At 40.2% G+C, this 27,302-nt stretch overlaps 1 protein-coding gene across 1 annotated transcript; it reads right to left on the reverse strand.

Annotated features, from left to right (window-relative positions):
• Positions 1-4,157: 4,157 nt before the first annotated feature.
• On the reverse strand, positions 4,158-5,544 carry LOC121996912 (thiol protease SEN102-like). The gene is made up of 4 exons (XM_042551072.1): positions 5,088-5,544; positions 4,774-5,003; positions 4,530-4,670; positions 4,158-4,442 (listed from the first exon to the last, which is right to left on the reverse strand). Exons 1-4 carry the CDS (start codon positions 5,542-5,544, stop codon positions 4,158-4,160), a joined length of 1,113 nt encoding a protein of 370 aa, XP_042407006.1.
• Positions 5,545-27,302: the final 21,758 nt, after the last annotated feature.

Genomic DNA, 27,302 nt, shown 5'->3' on the forward strand with positions numbered 1-27,302 from the left:
TTTATTAGTGGAGGGTGCGTGAGTTTGTGGATCCTTGGATTAGTCACCTCTTGTGAGGTGGATACCAAGTAAACCTCTTGTTAGCGTTGTGTATTTTGTTTCTTTGTATTTTCCGCTGCATATCTTGAAGAAACAAACAGCGAAGAGAAAGACGAGCGCACCGAGCTATTCACCCCCCTCTAGCTACATAATCGGTCCCAACAGTTTAGTGCTGCTAGTATTAGTAAGTCCAGCAGGCTTATCTGTAAGAAGTGCCAAATCAAGATCCAAAACGCCTAAATGGAACTGGATTTGTTTACTCCATTCAGAAAAATTAAGCCCATTGAACTTCGTAAGAGATGAGGCTTGTGAACGAAGAGCAACAGTTGTTGATGCTGCAAAATTATGTAGAATGCTCATACTTCAATGCTTTGATTCATAAATCATAATACAAAATTCAAATAACATTCATATGAACTTTAAATGCATATTGAAGTTCTCCTTTGGGTGATACTACAATACACACACATAATCGATGCTTAAATAAAATTTCATGTAATAAGTAATTATATATATGCTCTAATCAAACATGTTTATTATCTTTAGATATACTAAACATATCTAATAAAATATACAAATTAACCACAATTATATCCATGATTATAGAATAAAGTAATCAACCTTTGGGTGATTCTTAATTATTTTATAATCATTGAACTTTAAATTATTCAGGATAAAAGTTAAGTAATTTCATCATATCATCTTATAGTATTACATACTTATGAATAATTTAACATTATTTCTAAAACCTTTTAATTTGGCCACTTTGGTGACTAACAAATTATGCATAATATGGACATTAAATTAAATAATAATGATAATAATAATTTAAAAGTTTATATTTGTTTAATTTTAACTTTATAATCCATCAAACATAAAACATGAGTAAACATAATAATGATGTGCATACAGATCTAAACATAATCAAACTCAAAAAAAAAGAAAACATTCATAACTCACATATTAAATAAATCTGTGATGATCATAATCATTTATTTATAATGAATGAATATATTAGAAAGTATATAAAAATCTAATTAAACACAATCTGTAACATATTTAATATATTATGTCCATTAGAAAGTTGAGATATCAAAATATACATAACTTTTAGTCTCAAAATTCTTTTTACATAATTACTCGACATTCGTAATCATATAAGCTTTCTCAATTAAAGTTATCATACATGTCAAGAATATTCATAATTACAAGTTCATATTTGTACATGTAAATTGTAGCGGAAGAAAACATAAAATATTTTTCATACAAAATCAATCAAGAGAGAAAAATAATCTTTAATGGAAAATCATAAGTTCTTAACTTGTGGCTTTGATACCACATGTAAGTTTTACATATATCTCCATGAATTTAGTATATGCAATTATTGCATATTCCTTAATGTCCAAGATTTCGAACTAGATGATTTTTACAATATTTAAAAAATATACCTTGGCTCATGAGGACCTTCAAGTATCAAGAAACTAGAACCCCTTAGATAATTGTGTTTTTCCCTCTTGACCTCTCTACTTTCATTAGTCTCTTTGATGGAGCAAAGACCTATATAAAAGGTAGAGGGAGGACCATTGTGTGACCTTTCATCTACACATTCTATCAATGTGTACATTCAATTGTCTCTTAATTCCATCCATTCATTCTCATAATGTATGAATATGAGAATGATCTTTTATCTTCCTTTACATTTATTTGTATGAATATGAAGAGAATTGTCCCTTACCAATATGAATATAGCCACTAATCATAATTGTGACTATTTAATCATGCTATTTAATTACAATAAAATTAAAGAACATGAACCATCATACATGTGTGTCATTAATAAGAAATAAAATATTATTTCTAACATTTATATTATAGGGTAGTTTGTTAAATTTATTCTGAAGTTTACAATTTTTTATAAATCTATCATTAACTTGTATAGATTTATATAGGTAAATTATTAAACTATAGTGAAGTTTTCTTTTTAATATATAAAAGAATGTTAGTCTACATACCCAATGGTGTACACCTTATAAGCACTAAGTGTATTTTGTTTTTTCTTTATTTTTTTACGGGGTTTAGAATTTAATCTTGAGAGTTTGGAGATTAGATTATAGTATTAAAGCTATAAAAATTAAAAAAACACACACATGGTACTTTCAAGGTGTGCACCATTGGGTGTGTAGTGATCATGTGACATTGGATGGTAGTGATTATCCTGTGGGCTACCTAGAAAGGAAGATTGAGGAGAATCAAAAAGAGAATTCTCCTAAGAGAAATATGTCACAGAGTTTTACCACAACAAGAAAATTTTATTATGAATAAAGGATAAATCCTTAACATCTAAATATGATTTTTATATGAATCCAAATAAAGGAAAGAAATTATAATTAGCAGATCTTAATTCTAATCTTGTAAAAAAAAATAGATTTTTTACTCGAAAAGGAAAGTATATAATTGAGACAAATCATCTCCTATAAATACTAGGAATACTAAAATTATCCTAAATACTTTAAAAATAAAAATTATCAAAAAAAATAGTAAAAAGTTCTGAAAATGGTTTAAACGGTGGAATATAAGGTTAAAACTTGGTGGTTACGGTTTTACTAGTTACAAATGTAGATTTTGGAATTCTACAGGCGTGGCCACTGATAGAATTTAATTCCGAGTCTCGAATCAAAAATTATGCCTTTTTGAAATTTAAAGATATTATGTTTCATCATAGATTAAACCTGCATCACCATGTATTTCATATTTTTTTTATTTAGTTTTGTATTGCGGGTTATGCCAATAAGATTTCACCTTTAGATTTAGGGGTTGAGTGGTTAATTATAGTATTAAGTAGAATTTTTTTTTTTCAAATTTTTTAAAAATTTAGATGCTCACGAGATGTGTAGGATGATATATATATATAGTTGTAGTTGAATTCTAAGTTTCTCATTCGCGGGATTAGGCAGAGGATCAGAAGCAAACAGTAGTTAATCAAAATTGCTTCAATCATAGTGAAAAGGCGAAATTCTTCCTCCAATAGAGGATCAGAACGCGGCGGGAATTATACGTTCGCGTTCAATGACTTCATCTTTGGCTTTTGACAATCCCGTAGCATATATAGTTTGGCTCTTTGTCAAGCAGTAAAACGATGTTTCCAAAATCGAAAAAGTGGCTGTTATATTTGGCAGCGGATTTGCAACAACAATACGTTTGTTGGTCATCTAACATTTGGCTCTATCAGTTTGTTATATTATTTATAATACCATGAAAGTGATGAAGTGACATTTGTATATGCTTTTTGTTAGACTAAAAAACCACATTTCTTCTACGTTTTTTTCTAGGTTTTTGCCAGTTTTCTAAATCATTGCACAGGAGCAGTTGTTTGAATTCAATAAATCTAAATTATTAATTTAGAAGTTAATGATGGTTAATCTTTCTACATTCAATAAATCTAAATGAAAAAAAAATTGTCAAAAATTTTAAATGTTTAATTATTTATTTACAGATTTCAATCAGTACGTTAAAGAAATATATATATTTATTCATTTATCTTTTAGAAATGACGTTAACACTAGCATAACTTAGAGGAATACAAGGAACTTAAACATTAATTGCAACATTATAAACATGAATATTCAAGAAAAAAACAACAACAAGGTCACTTAATCTCCGACATCAAAATCAATTAGATTAGTTACAGTCGCCATTAAAACATCCTAATTGTTGGCTGATACATCCATATAGCGATTGATTGTCATGCACTGTAAATGAATTCTTCTATGAAATAAGATGCGTTTATTCACATAAGTACCTTAAATAGCAAAATTAATGTATAAATTGTTGCAAAATATATCTCGTGAATAGTTCAACCATAAACCACATTTGCCCTTGTAGCTTATTTATTGCTTTGCCTTGTGTAACTCTCAATTTGTTTGACGCAAGAACAGAACCAGTCCACTACTATCAATATTTATTTGCAAATCTCAATTAGTGGACGAAATGTATTTATTTATTTATTTATTTATCCATTTCACTGAAGTGAAATGCACACACATTAGTACAACGCATTAAAGAAACACCACAAAGTTTAACCATTATCTGCATCCTTCCCAGCGTGAATATAATTTCAGTTAAGTATCATCATCATATATCATCTCAGATTCATCCATGGAAGATCTCGCATGCTCCTTAGGGTTAGGGGATGTTTTGATAGGATAAGATGCCTCCATCGCGATACCACACAGCCCACGCTTGGCCGAAATTCCCCTTTTCATCCTAACGTAGCCACTCTCACCCCACCCTGTTCCCCATGAGTTCTTCACTATCCAGTACTTAGTCCCATCCTTCGTTGCGCCGTACCCAACGATTGCGACTTCATGACCCAATTTAGTGCCACAGGGCCCCGTGAAGACTCCCTGCGATATCGAAATATACGTTTGGATCGGCAAAGAGTTTTTGATCGACATATATAAATTGATGTAATGAGCTATATATGGCAATACCTCCGAGTAGAATTGGAAGTTCGAGCCGCCTGCATCGATGCTGACTGACACCGGTTGGTTGGCTACGGCCGCCATCAAAGCATTCTCGTTGTTGGCCGGCACATCATTGTAGCCATCGATTGTAACCGCCGGTGAATTCTCCTGCATGCGAAGAAGAAAGTTACATTAATTTATGCATCCGCACCAACTATATACCAAGATTATATTAACATATTAATCATTGCAAAATGTATAATTAATTAACCTTCGAGCAGGTTCCATCTTTAGCCGTGTAAGGATAGTTTTCTTCTGTGGCGAGACCTCCATTTTCCATGATGTACTCAAATGCGTAGTCCATGAAACCTCCCTTGCATCCCCTGCTGTGCTTCGTATCACAATCTACGAGTTGTTGCACCGACAAGGAGATCAATTGGTTGGTCTTGATTTGGTTTATGCCTTCCACAGAAGCCACAGCAGAGAATGCCCAACAACTCCCTGATCATATATATTTTAGAACATATTATTTTACCTTTCACAATCAAATATCGAAAACAAATGAACTTGCAATCGATTAATTACCACACTGGCCCTGGTCCTTGATGGGAGTAACTGCACCCTTCTGCCTCCAGTCGACCGACGTCGGAACCCCACTGACGCTAGACCAGCTCCCGCCGCCTTCTTCTTCGCGTCGATCGCCGCGTAGAGAGCGGTGGTGGGCCACCTTGGAACCGGCATAGACCGCACGAAACTCTTGGTTGGTCATGTCGCCGAACTTGTTAAGGCGAAGCTTGTAGGGCACTTCCTTCCGTTGATTGAATTCATGGATGAACTTGACGTTCTCTTTGAACACATTGAATCGTTTCTTCTTCTCGTCGAGGTCCCGCGTCACTGTGTGGTGGCTGCGCCACCGTTCGTACAGGTTCCACAGACTCTCCTCCGACTCCAAGTCCTTATCCTCGAAAGGAATGGCTTCGGTGGCCACCAAGAGCACAACCACTGCCAACAACACCAGCACGGCCAACTTCTTCATCTCCATGGTCGCTTAATTAGATCTACTATTTGGCGAATGAATTGCCGAGTGGGTTCGAGACTTCAATTATTTATAGAGGAGCATGCAGGGGGCGGGCCAGGGTTTTCTGTTGCTTGTGGGGAACCTCTCGGAGCTTAAATTAACGGCGTCTAGCGATGATGCAGGTTAATTTCAGATATATACGATCGATGAATTAACATGACAATATAATCGAGATCGAGAGTGAAGGAAGTGTGATAATTTGCTGAATTGCTGTGCAGTGGTTTATTGATCACGTTGCTTCCGGGTTTGATAATTTGCTCGTAGCACATCATGCACGCTACAGAAATGAATCAAAAATCGGAACGCTGTTCTTGCTGATATAAGACGTTCGAGTAACATGTCATGCTGTAAAGATATTAGAAACCAATGAATGCCTAACTAGATTTAATTTTGTCGGTCATAATTGAACTTTAAGTTAAATTTAATGTTTGAATCAAACTATCAAAGGTATATATCTGAAAGCAGTCAAGAACATTATAGCAATTAGAGATATTGAAATGGCCAAATTTAGCAGTCAAGAACATAATTAGCAGTCAAGAAACAACTGATGAACTAGGAAGAGTACTCCAGTTAGATAAAATTATTAATAGGAGAAACAAAGACACCATTATCTCTATAGGGCCAGGGAATAAGCTAAATCGACAATCCTTTCTCTCCCTCCGTTCAGATCTGAAACTCTTTGCTACAGAAAAAGAAAGAAACAATACTGGTTAAAATAGAAAGAAATAATTCACTCTACCTTGAATGAATAGAAAGAAACAACTCACTTTACCTCGAATAGAAATAAATTCTTAAGTGAGAAACTCAAAACCATGTGTTTCATTCCATAAAAATCTTCACTGACTACAAAATAGTGTAATCTAAAAAGAGAAATAAATGATCAACCATTGAATAAAAATAATACCGACGACTTGAAGGATTAGATCGATCTTCAGCGTAATAATTGTCGGAATAATTTTCGGGGCATCGAGAAGACGTTTTCTGAGTAGTACGAAGAAGTGAAAGTTGTTTGGAATGTTGTTTTCTAGCTGTTGGTCGAAACCTTCTTTTACAGTCCACTCCGGGTGCTAAGAACTTCTCCCGGGTGCCCCCACAAGACTGACGTAATGTGTTCTCGTTGAAACTCGATCCGACAAAAGTTATCCACCTCCGGGTGCCCGAACCACCACCGGACGCTTGGACTGTGACGTATGTCCGCCAATAGTCACCTTCTAGCCCGTTGTGAAGATCAATTTTCGATCGTCCGAGCGCCTGGACCGTGTGAACGCCTGGCCAGGCACCCTACTTCGGGTGAAGGTGTTAGGACCGAAAAGTAGCTAGAGGGGAGGGGGGGGGGGGTGAATAGCTCTTCGCGTGCTCGTTGCTCGGCGTTGCTTGTTTCTTCAAGGATGCGCAGCGGAAATACAAAGAAACAAATACAAACACGCTAACACTTGGATTTTACTTGGTATCCACCTCCAAGGGAAGTGACTAATCCAAGGATCCACACAACGCACGCACCCTCCACTAATGAAACTCTCCTTTATGGTAACTACCAAGGGCGGAGAAGCCCTACAAGACTCAATACAAGAAGAAGAAAGGGTAGTAAAGAAATACAAGCTTACAATGAGTGCACAAACCCTAACCCTAGTTTCTTCTTCTTGCTTTGATCTGCCTCTTGACTTGGAAGAGCCTCCAAGAACCTTCAAGAACTGGCGATCTCGAGCTTGGAGAGAGCTGTGGAGGAGCTGGTGAAGATCTGAGTTGAATCGGTGAAGTTCTGCCGAAGGAATCGCACGCCAACAGCTATAAACGACGCCAACGGTCGAATCCCAATCGATTGGATTGCTCCCAATCGATCGGGGAGGCTTTGGATCGATCCACGGATCGATCCAGAGCGCCTCTGTGCTCTAGAAAAATGCCTGGATCGATCCACGGATCGATCCAGCGCTTATCGCGCGAAGCAGCAGCGTCCCAATCGATCCACTGATCGATTGGGACCTCTGGATCGATCCACGGATCGATCCAGAGGGGTTCTGTTCGCGGGGACTCACTGGATCGATCGGCGGATCGATCCGGATCTTCTGGATCGATCCACTGATCGATCCAGATTTGCTGGATCGATCCACGGATCAATCTAAACCTGTTGGATCAATCCACGGATCAATCCAAACCTGCTGGATCAATCCACGGATCAATCCAAACCTTGGTTTTTGTCCAAAACCAAGTCTAAAGCCCCCTAAACCAACATCTAGTCAACCATGACTTGTTGGTACATAAGACCTAGCATCCGGTCACCCTTGACCGGCTAGGACTCTCTCACCAAGTGTCTGGTCAATCCCTTTGACCCACTTGGACTTTTCTCTTCTTGCCAAGTATCCGGTCAGTCCCTCTGACCTACTTGGAATTTTCTTTCTCGTGCCAAGTATCCGGTCAATCCTAGCTTGACTCACTTGGTCTTTCACCTGGCTTCACTCACCAGGACTTTCCCAATTGCCTAACTTCACTCACTAGGTCTTTCACCTGGCTTCACTCACCAGGACTTTCCCAATTGCCTAGCTTCACTCACTAGGTCTCTCACCTGGCTTCACTCACCAGGATTTTCCTCCTGCCTAGCTTCACTCACTAGGACTTCCCAGTCAAGTATCCGGTCATCCTTGACCTACTTGACTCTTCTTCAATCAACCTTGCATTGTCAAACATCGAAACCCAAACCAAGACTCAAGCTTGGTCAACCAGGTCAACCTTGACCTGAGGGATGTTGCACCAACAATCTCCCCCTTTTTGATGTTTGACAATACCAACACTATCACTTACAATACCACATGTAAGTTAGGCTAATCCCATAGCCTAAACCTTCTTCATGCCACTAGGTAATGAATACATAAGTTAAGCCCTTCATTCTCCCCCTAAGAGGGCAAACTCCCTCTAGGTAATGAAAGTCTAACTTACTCCCTTTCATTCTCCCCCTATTGGCACACATCAAACCATCTTTGAGCACACATCAACCAGTGCCTCAATTTTGGGCACTCTTCAACAAATGCCCCATTGTTGAAAACTCTCCCCCTGAAGAGTTGCTCATCGTTGTTCACAACTTCACTCGTTGTGACCAACACGATAATGAAGGTCTCATACCCTTCATTAACCTTAACCCTACATTCTCCCCCAATGTAGGCAAATGCCCATCCTTGAGCATTATCCACTTGAAGCCACTTGAACAATGAGGATATCCACTCCCCATTAAAGTTCAAACGCTCAACCTTGAGCATGTTCTTAACGGAAGGTTGACCACCTTCCAAGGTTCATGAAAAATAATTTTCATGTCTTTAAAGAGTCCCTCCCCCTAAAGACATGGTGGTAACTTCTGTCATTGCACCAACAATGACTTGGAATCCCCAAAACTTTAGGAAACTCAATTTTTAGAAGTTTTGAGGTTCAAATATTCAAAATTTGAAACAAACCTCAACCAAAACTTCAACTTAGCCTTCCTTAATCAATCCATCCTTGTTTTCCACACGAAAACACCCTTTTTATATATACAAATGTATTTTCAGGGGTTAGGAATGGTTAAATTGACTAAAATAGGTTTAGAGTGCTGAAATCAGGCCTTCCCAGCCAAAATCAGCATCCTGGATCGATTGGAGTTGGGTTCCAATCGATTCAACCTATCTGAATCGATCTACTGATCGATTCAGGATGTGTGGATCGATCGGTTGATCGATCCAGCGAGCTTCTGCTCGCGAGAATTGCCTTCTGAATCGATCCACTGATCGATTCAGGAACTCCAATCGATCCATGGATCGATTTGAGCTCTGATAGTTGCTGAAATTCAAAATCAGCCAACTTCAGAAATCCCTAGAAAATTCTACAAAAATCCAAAAATCATGAAATTTCGTGTAGACATTTCTTAGGGCATACTTTATCAAGGAAAAATAGTTTTCTAAGAAAATACCTCATATTTTCAAAAATTGACACAAACTGAAAGCTTGCTAAAACTTTAGCGTTTTCTTCAAGTTTGTGTCTAACTATTCAATGGTGATTACTATCAAAAGATAGCCTTCACCAAGGTTTTCCAAAAGCATTTTGAAATAATTTTCAAAGCCAATATCCCATCACATTCCTTGGGCTTAATGCACATGACTTGTACATTAGCTTTCCCAATGATGGGAAAACACATAACTATGTGTTTTGATAAACCTAAAACTCAAAAGAATGCACTAAATCAACATCTTGAGTTTTGTTCATCTTTCTAACATCTCACTTGTATCTAATGTGCACTAAAACACATACAAGTCACCTTATAGTCCTTGTGAGATGTGAGATTTTAGTTTTGCCCTATTCTAGGGATCATGCATATCTATCTAGGCATTTTAGAGATATTAGATATCCACCTAGGATGTCACTTGTTAATAAGTGTTGTTAAATGCCATTTGTCCTTAATTACGAGGAATTAAACTTAATGCATGACTATGTTATGGCATACATCAAAAGGAGATAATGTTCAAAAGAAAGTACCCTATAGCTACATGATGCATGTGTGTCATGACATGGTATTTTTTGGATTTTTCATAGTAAGATATGAATGCAACAATAAATATGATGTCATGGCATATGATGGGCAAGCAAACATGGCAAGATTTAGCATAATTAAAATATACCTAGATTATCTATCTAAGTATCCTTAACCCTTAGCTAATCCTAAAGCATAAACCCTAGATTGCCCAATTTCCTTAAGAAAATGCCAAAACCCGACTTGACATTTCTCTTGATTTGTTTATGCCACTTAAAAATTAAGCATATCCTCAAATGTTGGCATATTCCATTTTTCCTCAAGAGTAAAAACGTAAATCAAGTCCCGGATTGCCTTAAATTTCTAAGAGAATACCAAAATCCCAACTTGGTATTTCTCTAGGTTCTCTCAATTTATGCCATTTAAGATAAAATCAATTTTTCCACCATTTGGCACATTTTACTCTTCCAAAGAGTAAATGATAATTCCATTTCATTTTCAAAGGTTAACAAAAACCTTGAAAATGCTCCTTGAGTGTCAATTTCTTCAAAGTTAGGTTAACTACCCTTCTTCTTAGAGTTGACACTCTCTAACCCATCTATGGGGTAGAGAAGATGCTCCTAGGAACCCAACACCTATTGGTGCTCCTTGGATGCTCTAGGTACTCACTAGGGATAACTTCCCTAGATACCTTCCTAATAACCTTGTTGGGCTTCTTAGAAGCCTTGGTCACATTTTCTAGGTCAACTCTAGGGATAGCCTCCCTTGTGACCTTGTTAGTGACTTTCTTAGACTTCTTAGAAGTCTTAGTCACATTTTTCGCAAAAATACTCTTAGGGATAACTTCCCTAGTATTCTTGGCTTGACCACTGGACCTAGGGTTTGTTCCATAACTATATGGAACTCTATGGTACGAGGGCACATCCTTCTTAGCCTTTGGTTTGTATCCCAACCCTCTATGGCCATTGGATGGTTTTGATTTTCCTAGCCCTAGGTATTTCTCATTTTGCCCTTGTAGGATATTTTCCATCCTCTTTAGGGTCTTTTCCATTTTATCAAGTCTTGACCTCAAGACTTGATTTTCTATCATTAAATTCTTAGGTTTTGGTCCATGAGCATTTTTGTTCTTGGGCATGTATCTATTATCCTTAGTGTTCTCGCCCAAGTGTCTATTTACCTTCCTAACCTTAGGTTGGGTAGTTTTGGCATGTAGGGCCACATGCTTTTCCTTAAAGCCCTCATGCTTTCTATTCTTATGGTAAATTGCATTAAAATGATAAAAATTTGAACTATCATGCTTTTTACCATAATGTAACGGGGTAGGCTCAATAAATGTTACCTTCTTCTTTACCTTGGAGGCTTCCCCTTGACTAATGCCTCCTTGAGCCTTGACCATCTTCTTCCCCTTGGGGCATTGACTTCGGTAATGCCCCTTTTGGTTGCACAGGAAGCACACAATGCGCTCCTTGCTCCTTTTTGTTCCGGGGATGGTCTCCTTGAGCTTCTCCTTGCCTTTTTGTGCCATTTGGCCATTTTTCTTGGCCAATTTGGGGCACTTGCTCTTGTAGTGCCCATGTTCCCTACATTCAAAGCATATAATATGATTTTTATTATTAATTGAAATATTTATACCTTTGCTTGTAAGGGTGGCATCTTTTCCTCCATTTGATATGAATGTAGAGGCTTCCTCTTGATCCGAAATCGATTTCCCTCCAATTGATTCATCTTGACTTGTGGAGGTGGAAGCTTCTTCATCCTCTTCTTCTCTTGACCCGGATGTGGAAGATTCTCCTTCTTCTTGATCCGGTGTCACCAAGAGTTGCTCCCCCTCAATCCTAGAGGTGGAGGCTTCATCATCTTGAATATGAAACAAGGAGTATGCTCCCTCCTTGTTCCCTTCGATGCATTCCCTTGAGGATGAAACTTCTTCTTGGACTTCTTCTTCGGAGGTTGAGCATCTCTCAACCTTGGAGTCCTCCTCTTGGTCTTGCTCCAAAGAGTCACCCTCTCTAGATACTTCTTGCTCTTGTACAGTGGAGGGGATCTCTTCATGAAGCTTGGCCAATTTGCTCCATAAATCCTTTGCATCTTCAAATTTTCCAATTTTGCAAAGTATGGTGCTTGGCAATAAATTTACCAAAAGCTTGGTCACTTTGTCATTGGCCTCGCACCTTTGGACTTGCTCCGAGCTCCATTTGCTTTTCTTGAGAAGCTTGCCCTTAGAGTTTGTTGGAGCTTCAAATCCTTCCATTAGAGCAAACCATTGCTCTATCTCCATCATAAGAAAGTTTTCGATTCTTGATTTCCAAGAATCGAAGCTCGTGGAAGTGTATGGTGGAGCCACCCTCGTGTCGAATCCGAGCCCATCTTGGAATTCCATTGTAGAAGTTGAGCTTTTGAATATCTTTGACTTTGACAATTTTGCTTCAACTTCTTCACCCTCTAGCTCTTCTTGTTATGCTTGACCCTTCCGGCGATGATTCCGGTGAAGAGCGGCCTCGCTCTGATACCACTTGTTAGAACCGAAAAGTAGCTAGAGGGGGGGGGGGTGAATAGCTCTTCGCGTGCTCGTTGCTCGGCGTTGCTTGTTTCTTCAAGGATGCGCAGCGGAAATACAAAGAAACAAATACAAACACGCTAACACTTGGATTTTACTTGGTATCCACCTCCAAGGGAAGTGACTAATCCAAGGATCCACACAACGCACGCACCCTCCACTAATGAAACTCTCCTTTATGGTAACTACCAAGGGCGGAGAAGCCCTAAAGACTCAATACAAGAAGAAGAAAGGGTAGTAAAGAAATACAAGCTTACAAGCTTCCAATGAGTGCACAAACCCTAACCCTAGTTTCTTCTTCTTGCTTGGATCCGCCTCTTGACTTGGAAGAGCCTCCAAGAACCTTCAAGAACTGGCGATCTCGAGCTTGAGAAGAGTTGTGGAGGAGCTGGTGAAGATCTGAAATGAATCTGTGAAGTGATGCTGAAGGAATCGCACGCCAACAGCTATAAACGACGCCAACGGTTGAATCCCAATCGATTGGATTGCTCCCAATCGATCGGGGAGGCTTTGGATCGATCCACGGATCGATCCAGAGCGCCTCTGTGCTTTCGATCCACGGATCGATCCAGCGTCCCAATCGATCCACGGATCGATCCACGGATCGATCCGGAGGGGTTCTGTTCGCGAGGACTCACCGGATCGATCGGCGGATCGATCCAGATCTGCTGGATCGATCCACTGATCGATCCAGATCTGCTGGATCAATCCACGGATCAATCCAAACCTGCTGGATCAATCCACGGATCAATCCAAACCTTGGTTTTTGTCCAAAACCAAGTCTAAAGCCCCCTAAACCAACATCTAGTCAACCATGACTTGTTGGTACATAAGACCTAGCATCCGGTCACCCTTGACCGGCTAGGACTCTCTCACCAAGTATCCGGTCAGTCCCTCTGACCTACTTGGAATTTTCTTTCTCGTGCCAAGTATCCGGTCAATCCCTTTGACCTACTTGGATTCTCACCAAATGTCTGGTCAACCTTGACCCATTTGGATTTCTCTTGCCTGGCTTCACTCACCAGGACTTTCCCAATTGCCTAACTTCACTCACTAGGTCTTTCACCTGGCTTCACTCACCAGGACTTTCCCAATTGCCTAGCTTCACTCACTAGGTCTCTCACCTGGCTTCACTCACCAGGATTTTCCTCCTGCCTAGCTTCACTCACTAGGACTTCCCAGTCAAGTATCCGGTCATCCTTGACCTACTTTACTCTTCTTCAATCAACCTTGCATTGTCAAACATCGAAACCCAAACCAAGACTCAAGCTTGGTCAACCAGGTCAACCTTGACCTGAGGGATGTTGCACCAACAGAAGGCATCCCGGGCGCTCGGAGCAGCTCTGTGCACCTGGACCCCCTCCGGACTAGCTTTTTCCAGCAACTTCATTTTATGCAAAAAAAAAGAAAAAATTACTCCAAGTCAAATAATATAAATAAGGTATTATTTTGATAGCATTCAGACTGTCTGGTCCTGACTTTAAGTTTCGTTGAAACTCTAGGTCGGACCGATGCCTACTGTTCTTTCTTCGGGGAACGCGTCCTCACCTATTCTTCTTAGGAGAAATTACCTTTTGTCAGACCGGTCTTGCAGACCGTTTGAACTTTTGCTCAACGTCCGAGACTTTAGGACTTTATACTGAACGTTCGTTCCACGACTCGTCTAGTCTTCCACCTGTGTCCGCGACCCCTAGGATTTTCACCTAGAGTTCTTGACTATAGGGATTTTGCCCAAAGTCCTTGACCCGCTAAGATTTTGCCCAGTCCTCCGGACCAAGGTTTCGTTGCCTAATTGCAGCTAGAACTTTCCATTTGCTTAATCGCAGCTAGGGCTTTCTTTTGCCTAAGATCAGTTAGGACTTTGTTGTACACTTAGTCACACTTGTTAGATCACAAGACAGCTTAACTTTGAACCCTTTTGTCATTATCAAAATACATATTCATTTGTCTGGTGCTCTCTACACGAACATAACCAACAGATAATCAAAGGATCTGAGGTTTATATTTCAACTTTGGTGTACACTATAGGGGATTTTCCTTCTAATGAGAAACAAACCTAATAAAATGATGGTCATTTGGATAAGCCTTCATAAGTATTTTTTGATTTATCAAATGACCGATGAAAATTTTCTATGGAGCTGAATCAATTATTTCTAATATTAATCCTTTAGAAAAACTGAATATTGTGCCAACTAGAAAAACACTACATATTTTAAATTAAGAGAGGAAGGGATCGCGGTGTTAAACAAAATTGGATGAAGTGGTTATGGTGGCAGCACGATAAATAAAATTATGATGTTATGACACTAAGCGGGTGTTTAGTTGATGGGTTTGGAAATGAGGGAATGGAATGATGGTAAAAGATAGTATTTGGATTGTGGGTTTGGGAATGACATTTTGGGAATGATTACTAGATTTATAGAAATCAACCAAACTCATATAACTTGATGGATTTTATTTCCATTCCTATTCTCATTCCACCATACTATCAAATCTATACCCATAATCATTTCCATCATTTAACCAAACGCTCCATACAAATTCACTCATGTTAGAATTTTCAGCTAAAAATTAGTGGCAATTGTTAAAACATCATGACATCCAGCGCCTTAAAGAAACACCTTTTTGACCAAAATACCCTTGATCCTAGCACCAAATTTTTTTTTTTTTAAATAACGATAGAAGAATAAAAAAAATAAAGACACAATTGTGTGCTAAAAATACTAAAAGTAATAATGCATCTTACGACTATATGATAACTTTTAGAGCTTACTAATATTTTGATCAAAATATAATATATAATTTTTGATGAATTATAAATAGTTATAAGATGCGTGTTTTCTAATTAAAAAAATTCTTATTATTTTATTAAAAAAAATCTTTTTCCTTATAAAGCATATTTTGGCTAAGATTAAGTACGCACACGTATGACACCTATAACTTTGGTGGAGGTGAAATCTTGGTTAAAACTTTATTTTGTGTGCATATTTAGCGTTATTAATGTTTATTTGCAGTCTTTTATTAAAAAAATATTATTATTTTTATATTAACATTTAATTATGTTTTGGCCAAATTTTGATAGTAATTAATTCTTATACATAGCTAAATAGGTATCAATTTGTCTTTTTTCCCAATTTTGGCATTTAAATATTTTTTAATATTTTTATCAAGGATATTTTTTTTATAGAGAAAAGAAAGAGATTATTTAATGCTTAATTATTAATTAGGATGTTTTTGTTGTCTTGTGGTAAAAGATGATAAAGCTCACAACAAGTATTTCTCATATCCGGTCCTATGACTAAATGAAAGGAGATAAATCACGTTCCACGAGATGAAGGAGTTATTTATCACACGCTCTCGAGGTATTTTCACCCTCAGACAACATCGACTCTACTTTACTTGTGACAATCTACCCCGCGAGTCATTCGGATTGTCCCGTAGGGACAGATGCTTTCCTTATCACATCATCATCTAGTTGTAGATGCGTGTTAGCGCCCAGCCATGCGGAGTGGCGAATTGCACGGTAGTTGGACGCTGAGCAGTGCCCGTGTTATGGACTAAAATGGAGGAAAGAATAAGGCCGACACGACGATAACAAGATTCACATGTGAGGAAGAAGGGTACAAACGTGAAGGATAAAAACTGTTAATGATAGCTTCAATAATTGATGAATGTCAAAAGGGAGGGTTAAGTGAGTTTAAGTTTAGTTAGTTAACAAATAAAATATAAAATATCAAACCTTAAACTCTAACCTAAAAATCATCTTAAGTGTCTGTTTACTTTTTGCATATATTTTTACTAACTTAACCCAAGTTGTTATTGCATCAAAAAGGGGGAGATTGTTGGTGCGGTTAACACTAACGGTCTAATCTAGATTTTGATGAATGACAAAGTAAGTTAAGTTAGTTTCATTATGATCTAACACTTTAACTAAGTGTGCAGGAGAATCTCAGACTGGTCGACGGGCTAACCAGATATCTGGCATGAAGCCCAACTAAATCGACGACCCGATCGGATAGTTGGCACGAAGCCCAGCTATGTCGACGGGGTTGACTTGATAGTTGGCACGAAGCCCAGACTGGTCGACGGGCTGACCGAATGTTTGGCACGAAGTCCAACTAGGTCGACAGGCTGATTTGATAGATGGCATGAAGTCCAGTTAGGTCGACGGGCTGACGGGACGTCTGGTAGATAAGTTAAGGTAAGTCACTGGAGGAGAGTGACTTGGTGAGGACGCATTCTCGGTTAGGGAACTTAGGCGCTGATCCAATTTAGAACCATTTCAGAACTCCAAGTTGAGATCTTGACTAGATTCCAGTCTCAGTGAGACGGAATCTAATTACTACTAGTCTTTTATTGCGCTAACTTTCGTCTTGCAGGGTAGTATAACTTTTATTATACCTCGGACTAACATTTTCTTACAAGAGAAGGACTTTCTGGAGAAAAGTGGTCTGGGCACCTGGAAGGGATCCAAGCGCCAGAGCCTCCTATATAAGGAGGGTGAGTCCTGGAGCAAAGAACAACAACGACATCTGCTCTACTATGCTGTGCCCCTGCGACACTGCAAAGCTTCTCTGACAACGTGCTCTTTTTCCTTTTCTCTATTGTTGTCGGTATTTCTTATCTAAAGTTCGTGTACTCAAATTTGCAAATCTTTTACGAACTATTAGTGATTGCCCAACGAAAGCACTCGACGAATGCGGACCTTGGAGTAGGAGTCGACCAAGGCTCCGAACCAAGTAAATTAGTTCTTGTTAGGATTGTTCTTTTACTTTTCCGCTGTGCACTCCACTACGATAATTTTTCGATCGATATTCACCCCCCCTTCTATCGACTTTCACGATCCAACTAGTCTGACCGACTATGCCCATAAAGAGTGGGGAGCTACGCCCCGAAGGTCCGACAGGCTCTAAGGTCGATCGGTTGTATACTAGGAGTCGTGCCCATGAGAAGTGGGGAGTTGAGCTCCAAAGGTCCCACCAGATTTGGGGCTAATCGGATATATACTAAGAGTCATGCCCATGAGGAATGAGGAGTTGAGCTCCGAATGTCCGACCTACTCTTGGGTCGATCGGATGTATGCTAGAAGTCGTGCCCATGAGAAGTGGAGAGTAGAACCCTGAAGTCTGACCGGCTCCGGAGCCGACCGGATGTATGCTGGAAGTCGTGCCCATGAGGAGTGGGAGTTACGCCCCGAAGCTCCGACCAGCTCTGGGGTTGACTAACTGTATGCTAGGAGTCGTGCCTATGAGGAGCTGAGCTCCGAAGGTCCAACTGGTTTTGGGGCTAACCAGATGTATACTAGGAGTCATGGCCATGAGGAGCGAGGAGCTGAGTCCTAGAGGTTGGACTAGATCTAGGACCGGTCGAGTCTATATTGGGAGCCTTATCCATGAGTGGGAAGTTCGGCCCCGGAGGCCCGACCGGGCCTGAGGGCGATTGATTGTATGTTAAGAGTCGTGCCCATGAGAAATAGGGAGTTAAGCCCCGAAGATTTTGTTGGATCGAGTTGCACGTGCGAGTGAGGGGGGGGGGGGGGGGGTGAATCACGTGATTTTGAAAATCTCATTTTTTTTTCATATTTTAAAAGATAAGTGTGCGGCAGAAATTAAGTAAGAAACAGAACACTAGAAAACACGGTCGGTTTTACTTAGTTCGGAGTGTTCGGTGACTCCTACTTCAAGACCCAAGTTTCGTGAATTTATCGATGAGCAATTCACTAAAATACCTCTTTTGATACCTCTGGAAGAGGGAATCGAGTACAAAGAATGTAGGACAGGTGTAACAAAGTACACTTCTCTTTTTCAATAATTAAATACAAAAAAATAACTTCGTTACCGACACGTAGGGATTAAAGTGAAAGCGCTCGTGTGTCAGTGTCGGTCTGCCAGCCGCGATCGGAAGTCCTCGGAGTAGTTGTCGAGCGCAGCAGCTTCACAGCAGAGTCGTAACAGGAAGTCGGAGCAGTCGGAACCTAGAATTGACGCGTAGTAGCTTGTATGGTAGTTGTTGAAAGAAGGTTGGTTGAGACTGTCTTATATAGGGCATGGAAGGCACCTTCCATAGGCGTTGAAGGCGCCTCCAATGGGTCAAATCTGATCCCAAAATCTGCTGAAGCTTATCGTTGAATCTGTGAACTTTTATCCTCTGGAAGGCACCTTCAAGCCATTGAAGGCGCCTTCCATGAACAGTGCGAAGGCGCCTTCGGGTATTGCTTATTTGAAGGTTTTTTGTTCCTTTTACCCTGCAAGTTATGTTAGTCCAAAACTAAAATATTTAACCTGCAAAACAAGGTTAGCATAATGAAAATAAGAAGTAGTAATTAACTCCTGTTCGCCCGGGATCAAGAACTAGTCAAAGTCTCAGATTAGGGATCAAAAATGGACTTAACGTGGACTGACGCCCACTGTTCTTCAACCAGGATGCGTCCTCACAAAGTCACTCTCCTCCAGTTACTTAACTTTACTTACCATCTTAGAGTCGGTTGACTAACCTTTTGACCCACCAGGTTTTCATGCCAATTGTCGAGTCCGCAGACTCAACTGAACTTCTGTCGGTTGTCTGGTCCCGCAGACCTAACCGGACTTTCTGCTAGATGTCTAGTTGACCTATTGACCTATCTAGACTTCACACTAGCTATCTGGTCCCACGGACCTAGCTGGATTTCATCCTGTGTTGGGTCCTTCGGGCTCGTCAATTCTTACACACTTGGTAACGCAATTAGATTACAAAACACCTAACTTAATATTGGATCGAGATGCACGTGAGAGGGAGGGGGGGGGGGTAAATCATGTGTCTTAAAAAATTTTCAAAAATTAAGTACGTAGAGCAAAATTAAAGTGGAATAAGAACACAAGAAAACACGGGAGGTTTTACTTGGTTCGGAACTTTCGGCGACTCCTACTCCAAGACCCCAGGTCCCGCGGACCTATCGATGGGTAATCCCCTAAAAATTTCTTCTGATACCTCCGGAAGAGAGAATCGAGTACAAAGAAAACCGGTGAAGTGCAACAGACTGCACTTCCCATTTGCAAAATTTAAGTACAATAAAAGTGTTATCGACACTTAGGATCAAACTGACTTATTCATGTATTGATGTCGCTCTACCGATCGCGATCAAAAGTCCTCGGAATAGTCATAGGGTGTAGAAGCTTCTCAGCAGAGTCGTAGCAAGAATCCGGAGCAGTCGAAACTTCAAATGGACGCATATTAGCTTATATAAGTGTTATTGAAGGTTGCTTGGTCGAGCCTGCCTTATATAGGCTGTGGAAGGCGCCTTCTATAGGAGTAGAAGGCACCTTCAATGAGTCAAAATCTATCCCGAACTTCGCTGGAGCTTATCGCCGAACAGGTCAAATTTTACCATGGGGAAGATGCCTTTTATGAACATTACGAAGGCGCCTTCACTGCTTGAAGGCACCTTTGGACACTGTTCATTTGAAGGTAAATTTTCTCCTCTGTCCTACAAAATAATGTTAGTTCAAATAACCAAAGATGATAACCTGCAAGACAAATCTTAGCACAATAATAATGAGCAGTATTAATTAGTTTCTATCCTCTCAGGACCAGGAACTAGTCAAGGTCTTAGATTAGGGATCTGAAATCGACCTAACCTGGACCGATGCCTACTGTCCCTTTAACAGAGACGCATCCTTATAAGGTCACCTTCCTCCAGTGACTTATCTTAACTTACCAACTCACCAGACATCCGGTCAGCCCATCGACCTGTTTAGACTTCATGCCAGCTATCTGGTCAGCCTATTGACCTAGATGGACTTCTCACCAGATATGCAGTCAGTCCGTCGACCTATCTGGACTTTGTACCAGCTATCTGGTCGACCCGTTGACTTAGCTGGATTTCCTGCTATGACCTATCTGTTGGGGTAATTTTCCTAGGTTAAGGTTGACCAGTTTGACTAAGCTTTAGTTGAGTCAAGCTTGAGTCATGATTTGAGTTTTGATATTTAACAATATAAGGAGATTACTGGAGCAATCGTCCGGTTATGGAGATGGTCAAAGGGTTGACCAGGTTGATGAGAATACAAGTCAAGTAGGTCAAGGTTAACAAGAGACTTGACTGAGAAAGTCCTAACTGGATGTTTGGCATTTGGAAAGTCCTAGTGAGCCAGGCAAAGGGAAAGTCCTAGTGTGGAGCTAGGCAGGAGAAAGTCCTGGTGAGGAGTCAGGCAACGAGAAAGTTCAAGTGTGATCTTGGCAAAGGAAAAGTTTTGGTGAGGAACCAGACAATTGAAAAGTCCAAGTGTGATCTTGGCAAAGGAGAAAGTCCTGGTGAGGAGCCAGGCAATTGGAAAGTCCAAGTGTGATCTTGGCAAAGGGTGTAAGTCCAAGCATGTGGTCTTGGCAAGATAAGTCCTAGTGTAACTTGGCAAGGAGAACCCGACAACTAGGATGAGGCAGAACGAAGCTCCTGAAGGCAAGGCGTGAAGGATAGGGAGATATTCGAGGGACGCAAGGTTGATGGAGGAGGCTAGAAGGCTAGTTCGAGGTTGGTCGTGTGTGGCCAAATGCTACGCATGGAGACCCAACATGTCACAGTTGATTGGGAGTTGGGTTGGAGACTTTGGACTTGAGATTGAGTCAAGTTCAGGCTAGTCAATCGATTGGGCGATCAATTGAACAAGGTCCAAATCGATCGATCGATCGATTTGGACTGTGCTGCGATTGTGGGAAGGTCCAATCGATCAGTTGATCGATTGGGATGTGAAATCACGAGCACAGAGACTTTCCCAATCAATCAGGCGATCGATTGGGAGTTGCCAATTGATCAGTCGATCGATTGGGCAGCAGAAGCTCTCACACGGATGCGAGAGCACAGAAAGGTTCTGAATCGATCAGGCGATCGATTCAGGAAGTCCCAATCGATCGATCGATCAATTGGGAAGTGATCGTTGCACCGGATGCAGGTGATGGACGGCTGCGATGGAGCGATGCTGACGTGACAATCGATTATGGATGAATTCAATCGATTGAGAGCACTGTTTAAAGCTTGGGCAGAGCATTTTCTTCGCCAGATTTTTGCGATCTTCTTCCTGTGATTTTTCAGCAATCTTCAACGACTTTCTTCGATCTTCACCGCCAGTTTTTGAAGGCTCTTGGGAGTGTTCTCTCAAGGTTCAAGAGGCAACGACAAGCAACAAGTAAGCAAGAAGAAGTAGTGTTTTCATTTGTATCTTATACTCTCTTCTTGTATTTTTGTTTGTGTTGTTGTGTGAGTTTGTACGAGGCTTCTCCGCCTCCGACTGCGACCGAGAAGGAGTTGTTCTTAGTGGAGATAGCATGTCGTGTGAAGATCCTTGGATTAGTCACCTCTTCTTGAGGTGGATACCAAGTAAATCTACTTGTTAGCGTTGTGTGAGTCTTATATTTTATTTCCGCTGCATATCATCATCAAGATGCAACCGATGAGTGCTCGACGAGACGTTATTCATCCCCCCTCTAGCGGGTACATCGGTCCCAACAATTGGTATCAGATCGATGTCGCTCTTCTACGGACTAACAGCCAGGAGAGCAAGAAGCTAGAGGAAGAAGAAAATGGAGTTCGAAGGACCGCTCGGATGGGACATCCGGATTCCACCCCCGTATGACAAAGAGGATTTCAATTTTTGGAGAACTCGGTTAGAGACATGATTTTAAATGGATTGAAACCAATGAGTTGTTTTGGAGGACCCATTTGAAGCTCCAACAGACAAGAAAGGTAAGCACCTCCAACCTCGACAGTGGACCAAGGAACAAAGGGAGCAAGCGGAGGCGGATAAGGAGGTAACAAAAACTTTGTTAAATCTATTACCCTCTAACATAATTTTGAGTGTAGGTGAATGCACGAGTGCAAGTGATCTTTGGAAAAAGGTCTTTGCCTATCATGAGAACCCCACTCAATTTCAAGGAGTGAATGAGCCTAAGGAGAAGAGCTCATTGGTCTAAGAAGAGAAGGATCAATTCGATGTTGACATAAGGTCAACATTCGAGGAGAAGAAGGAAGAGGAGGAGAAGGAAGATGAGGAGAGATCGTCTACATCTTCAAGAGAGGAAGAAGTGGAAGCATCTCTATCCTCAAAAGGAGGAGAAGAAGAAGATGATGCAACCTCCACAATTCAAGCTACATCAAATAGAGAATCAAACATCATCCCTACAAGCAAAGGTATATAAACTTCAATTGTAAAAGATAAAAACCATATCATTTGCTTTGAGTGTAGGGAGCATAGGCACTACAAGAGCAAGTGTCCCAAGTTGGCCAAGAAGAAGAGCCAAGTAGTGTTGGTGCGGGAAGCATCCGACGATCGAACCCAAGTTTTGATAATGACAAAGGATTCAAAGTTAAGGTGTGTTGTGATCTAACATGCTAAATGAGTATTTCAGGAAAAGTCCTAACTGCGGTTAGGCAGGTGAAAAACCCTAGGGGGTGGTAACCCTAGGTCCTAGGGGGTGGTAACCCTAGGTGGAGAAAAGTCCTAGCTGCGGTTAGGCAAAGGGAAAAACCCTAGGGGGTGGTAACCCTAGGTCATAGGGGGTGGTAACCCTATGCGGAAAGTCTTGGCAGGTTGATGACTTCAGGAAAAAGTCCTAGGGGGTGGTAACCCTAGGTGGAAAGTCCTGGTGTCGCGAACCAGGTGAAGGACTGGACTAGCCGGGAAGCGGATGTCCAGCAGAAAGTCTGAAAGTATCGAGTGCTGAGCAAAAGTCCAGTCGATCTGGAGGATCGCACTGGCAGCAGGTAAATCTCCTGAGTGGAGTAGGTGAGGACGTGTTCCGTGACAAGGCGTCGGGTCGACCTAGGGACCCGGACAGTCCGGAGACTGTCATAATTTCATATTCACACTATTATTTTGTGTTAACTTTGTGTTGCAGGTATTTTTGGATTAACATAGTTGCAGGTACCAAAAACACAAAGAAGAACTCGGATGAACAGTGTCCGAGGCGCCTCCATGAGGCTTGGAGGCGCCTCGGGTTCAAAATCCTGAGCTGGCGCGAGGAGGAGGCTTAAGGCGCCTTGGAGGGGTTTAAGGCGCCTTAGATAGCTTGGAGGCGCCTTGAATGGGTTTAAGGCGCCTTCAGGTCGCGACAGTCAAAGAATTATCCCAGCGAGCAGAACGGGATAAGATTCAGGCTTAAGGCGCCTTGAAAGGGTTTAAGGCGCCTTGAACACTGTTTATAAAGGGGGTTCGACCAGCAGCTCAGTACAACAAGTTCCAAGCCTTCTTTACTCAACGTGCTGCTCCGCTACACGTCTACGACGACCCAGAGCTCCAAGATTCCTCTTTTTCGTCGTCGGTATAGATTTCTTTTATCGCATCTCTTGTAATACTTAGTCTGTAATAATCGAGCTTATAGTTGTTGCCCACCGGAAGCGATCAAGGATCGCGGGCCTTCGAGTAGGAGTCGCCTTAGGCTCCGAACGAAGTAAATTCCTCTGTGTTTGTGTGTTTACCTTTTTATTCCGCTGCGTCTTAATTACTCGAGTGTTTTACAAATCGAACGATTTAGCCACGAGTGCTATTCACCCCCCCCCTCTAGCACGTCTCGATCCAACAATTGGTATCAGAGCGGGGTCGTCTTGAATCAGTGCAACCATTATTCAAGACAATTTTCTTTTCGTGGTTTTGTTCGGAGTCAATTAGAATTTAGCCTCATAGCTATATTCTAATTTCTTTTTACGAATCGATTTTTTTGCCCGAAGTTGGCGCAACACCACTCGAGCTCGTAATTATTACTATTCTCTTCCCACACTACTAATCCAAGACTCAGTCTTGGAATAGATCTTGTTGTTTTTTTCTGTTAGATCTAAATGGCCCAACAAGAAGGATATAGCACCGTTCGCCCCCCACTATTTTCCGGAGAAGACTTCGGATATTGGAAAGGGCGAATGGAAATATATCTGAAGATCCAGTTCGACACCTGGATGATCGTCAGAACAGGACTACAACTACCAACTGGTACCGATGGTAAGCCTACATCCTGTGAAAACTGGGAGCCCGCATTTATCAAGAAGGTGGAAGCCGACGCCAAAGCCACCTGCACCATCCAATGCGGTCTGACCAAAGAAGAGCTCAACAGAGTCGGTCCATTCTCCTCAGCAAAGGAACTATGGGAGAAACTGATCGAACTACACGAGGGCACCTCGGAAACCAAGGTAAGTAAGCGTGATTTGTTATTAAATAAACTATACAATTTGAAAATGCAGGAAGGCGAGACGGCAAGCTCTTTGCACGCCCGAATTCAAGATATCCTGAATTCTCTAGACAGAAGGTAGAAAACAGAGATATAATAAGGTATGCCCTTAACTCATTCCCTAGGAGTACACTATGGGCATCAATGGTAGATGCCTATAAAGTCTCTAAGGATTTGTCTTCCTTAAAATTAGATGAATTGTTTAGTGAATTCGAACTCCATGAACAGACTAATGCACGGCCATCCGAGAAAGGGATTGCTTTGGTTGCAGGAACGAGTCGAACATGGGAATCAAGAGGACGACGAAAAGTTGAATCGGAATCAGAAGACGAATCCGATTCAGAAGATGAACTGGCCGGCGAATTTGTAAATCTTGTAAAGAAACTCTACAAGAAGAAGAAGGGATTCAACAAGAAAGATCTGAAGAAGGCAGTTCAATCCAAGGAGGCCCAATCAAAGACAAAATTTGAAGTCACATGTTACGGGTGCAACCAGAAGGGCCACATCAAGGCAAACTGCCCCAATCAAAAGGAAGCCAAGAAGCAAAGAAGAAAGAAGGCTCTAAAGGCAACCTGGGACGAATCTTCTTCGGAGGACGAAGACGACGAACTCAACCAAACAAGTTTACTCGCATTGATGGCCCGGGACCAGATCAGCGAGTCAGAAGCCGACTCTGAGCAAAGCCACGGATCCACATCCGTTTCCGAAGGACCAGACTCCGCTGTAAGTATTCCTAGACTCAATAATTTAGTCAATTATTTACTTCGCAAATTAGCTAAGTCAAATTTGAAAATTAAGTCACTTTTAAGAGAAATAACCACTCTTAAAGGAGTAACTAACTCAAAATCTTTAACTGAAGATTCAACTCAAGTACAACGACTTGAGAAAGAAAATTCAAATCTGAAAAATCAGTTAAACAAGTTAGAAATTACTCTAGAAAAGTTCTCTCTGGGTTCCAAGAATTTGGATCTAATTCTTGGGACACAAAGAGTTGTCTACAATAGAACTGGGCTAGGATACAAAAGTAAAAAGAAATATAAATCCTATTTATCCTTAATAAACAAACAAAGTAGTAAATCAGTCCAAGCATGGGTCCCCAAGTCCAAATTGATCAATCAAGTTGGATCTGGTCAATACTGGGTCCCGAAGGATCAAATATACTACCTCGATAGACCACATCGAGGCCATGATCCAGGGGGAGCAAAAAGAAAAATGATATTAATCAAACCAAATTAAAATTCAAATTATAAATTCAAAATTCGAAATTAAAATAAAATTCAAAAATCAAATTACAAATTCTAAATTCGAAATTAAATTAAACTTCAAAATTCAAAATTCAAATCACAAATTCGAAATTAAAATAAAACTCAAAAATCAAATTACAAATTCTAAATTCGAAATTAAATTAAACTTCAAAAATTCAAAATTCAAAATTCAAATTACAAATTCGAAATTAAAATAAAATTCAAAAATCAAATTACAAATTCTAAATTCGAAATTAAATTAAACTTCAAAATTCAAAATTCAAATCACAAATTCGAAATTAAAATAAAACTCAAAAATCAAATTACAAATTCTAAATTCGAAATTAAATTAAACTTCAAAAATTCAAAATTCAAAATTCAAAATTTAAAATTAAATTAAAATTCAAAAATTCAAAAGTCAATAGAAGAAGGATCCAGAATAGCTGGCACCCCCAACTAAACTACCCGGAATGGGTAAACAAGAATAGACTACCCGGTAGGGTAATTAAGGTTAGATAAAAGGGCGAGGTTTAACTTGACCCACGGTACTGGTGAAGTTTTTAGATGATAGTACGTTAGGGAAGCTTGGGCATCGCATGTCTAGGAAGATATGGCTTCGACCTGGTGCATTTGGCCAAGTGGAACTGACCGAAGCTACCCTTAAATGGATCCTAACTAGTTAGACCAAGGTTCAGTATTAAGTTCAGTGGGTAGGACTATTTGGAAAACCTCGAAGGCATGGTTACTTTAATGAGTTCCTTGTGACTCACCATAGCCCAGAAGTTTATCCAAAGAATGCTTACTTGTTGAACCCAAAGCTAAACCTGAATCTAACACAAAGTCAAACCCTACCCTAAAATTCAACCATAATTCATCTCACAACAATTATAGGGTTCCCTGATTGAAAATTTAGATCGGGTGAGATGACTAAGAATTAAAAGTAAAATTGAATTGAATTTAAATTAATCAAGTTAATTATCTTGAATTATCATCAAAGTAATTAACTCAAAATTTATTTCAAAATTATTTAAAAAACTTTTTTTCAAAATTAATTTCAAAACTATTTAAAAATCAATTTCAAAATTATTTAAAACTTAAAATGCAAAGTAATTTTTTTTAAATACAATGGATTAGAAAACATAGCGTCTGCTTCAATCATGCTATCTTTAATCCATTAAAAAGAAACCAATTCAACTACTTCATGTGTAGGAGTTGGATCAATGGATGTTGGATAGTGAATGCTCCA

The sequence above is a fragment of the Zingiber officinale genome, chromosome 1A (assembly GCF_018446385.1).
Source record: "Zingiber officinale cultivar Zhangliang chromosome 1A, Zo_v1.1, whole genome shotgun sequence".
Classification (NCBI taxonomy): domain Eukaryota; kingdom Viridiplantae; phylum Streptophyta; class Magnoliopsida; order Zingiberales; family Zingiberaceae; genus Zingiber; species Zingiber officinale.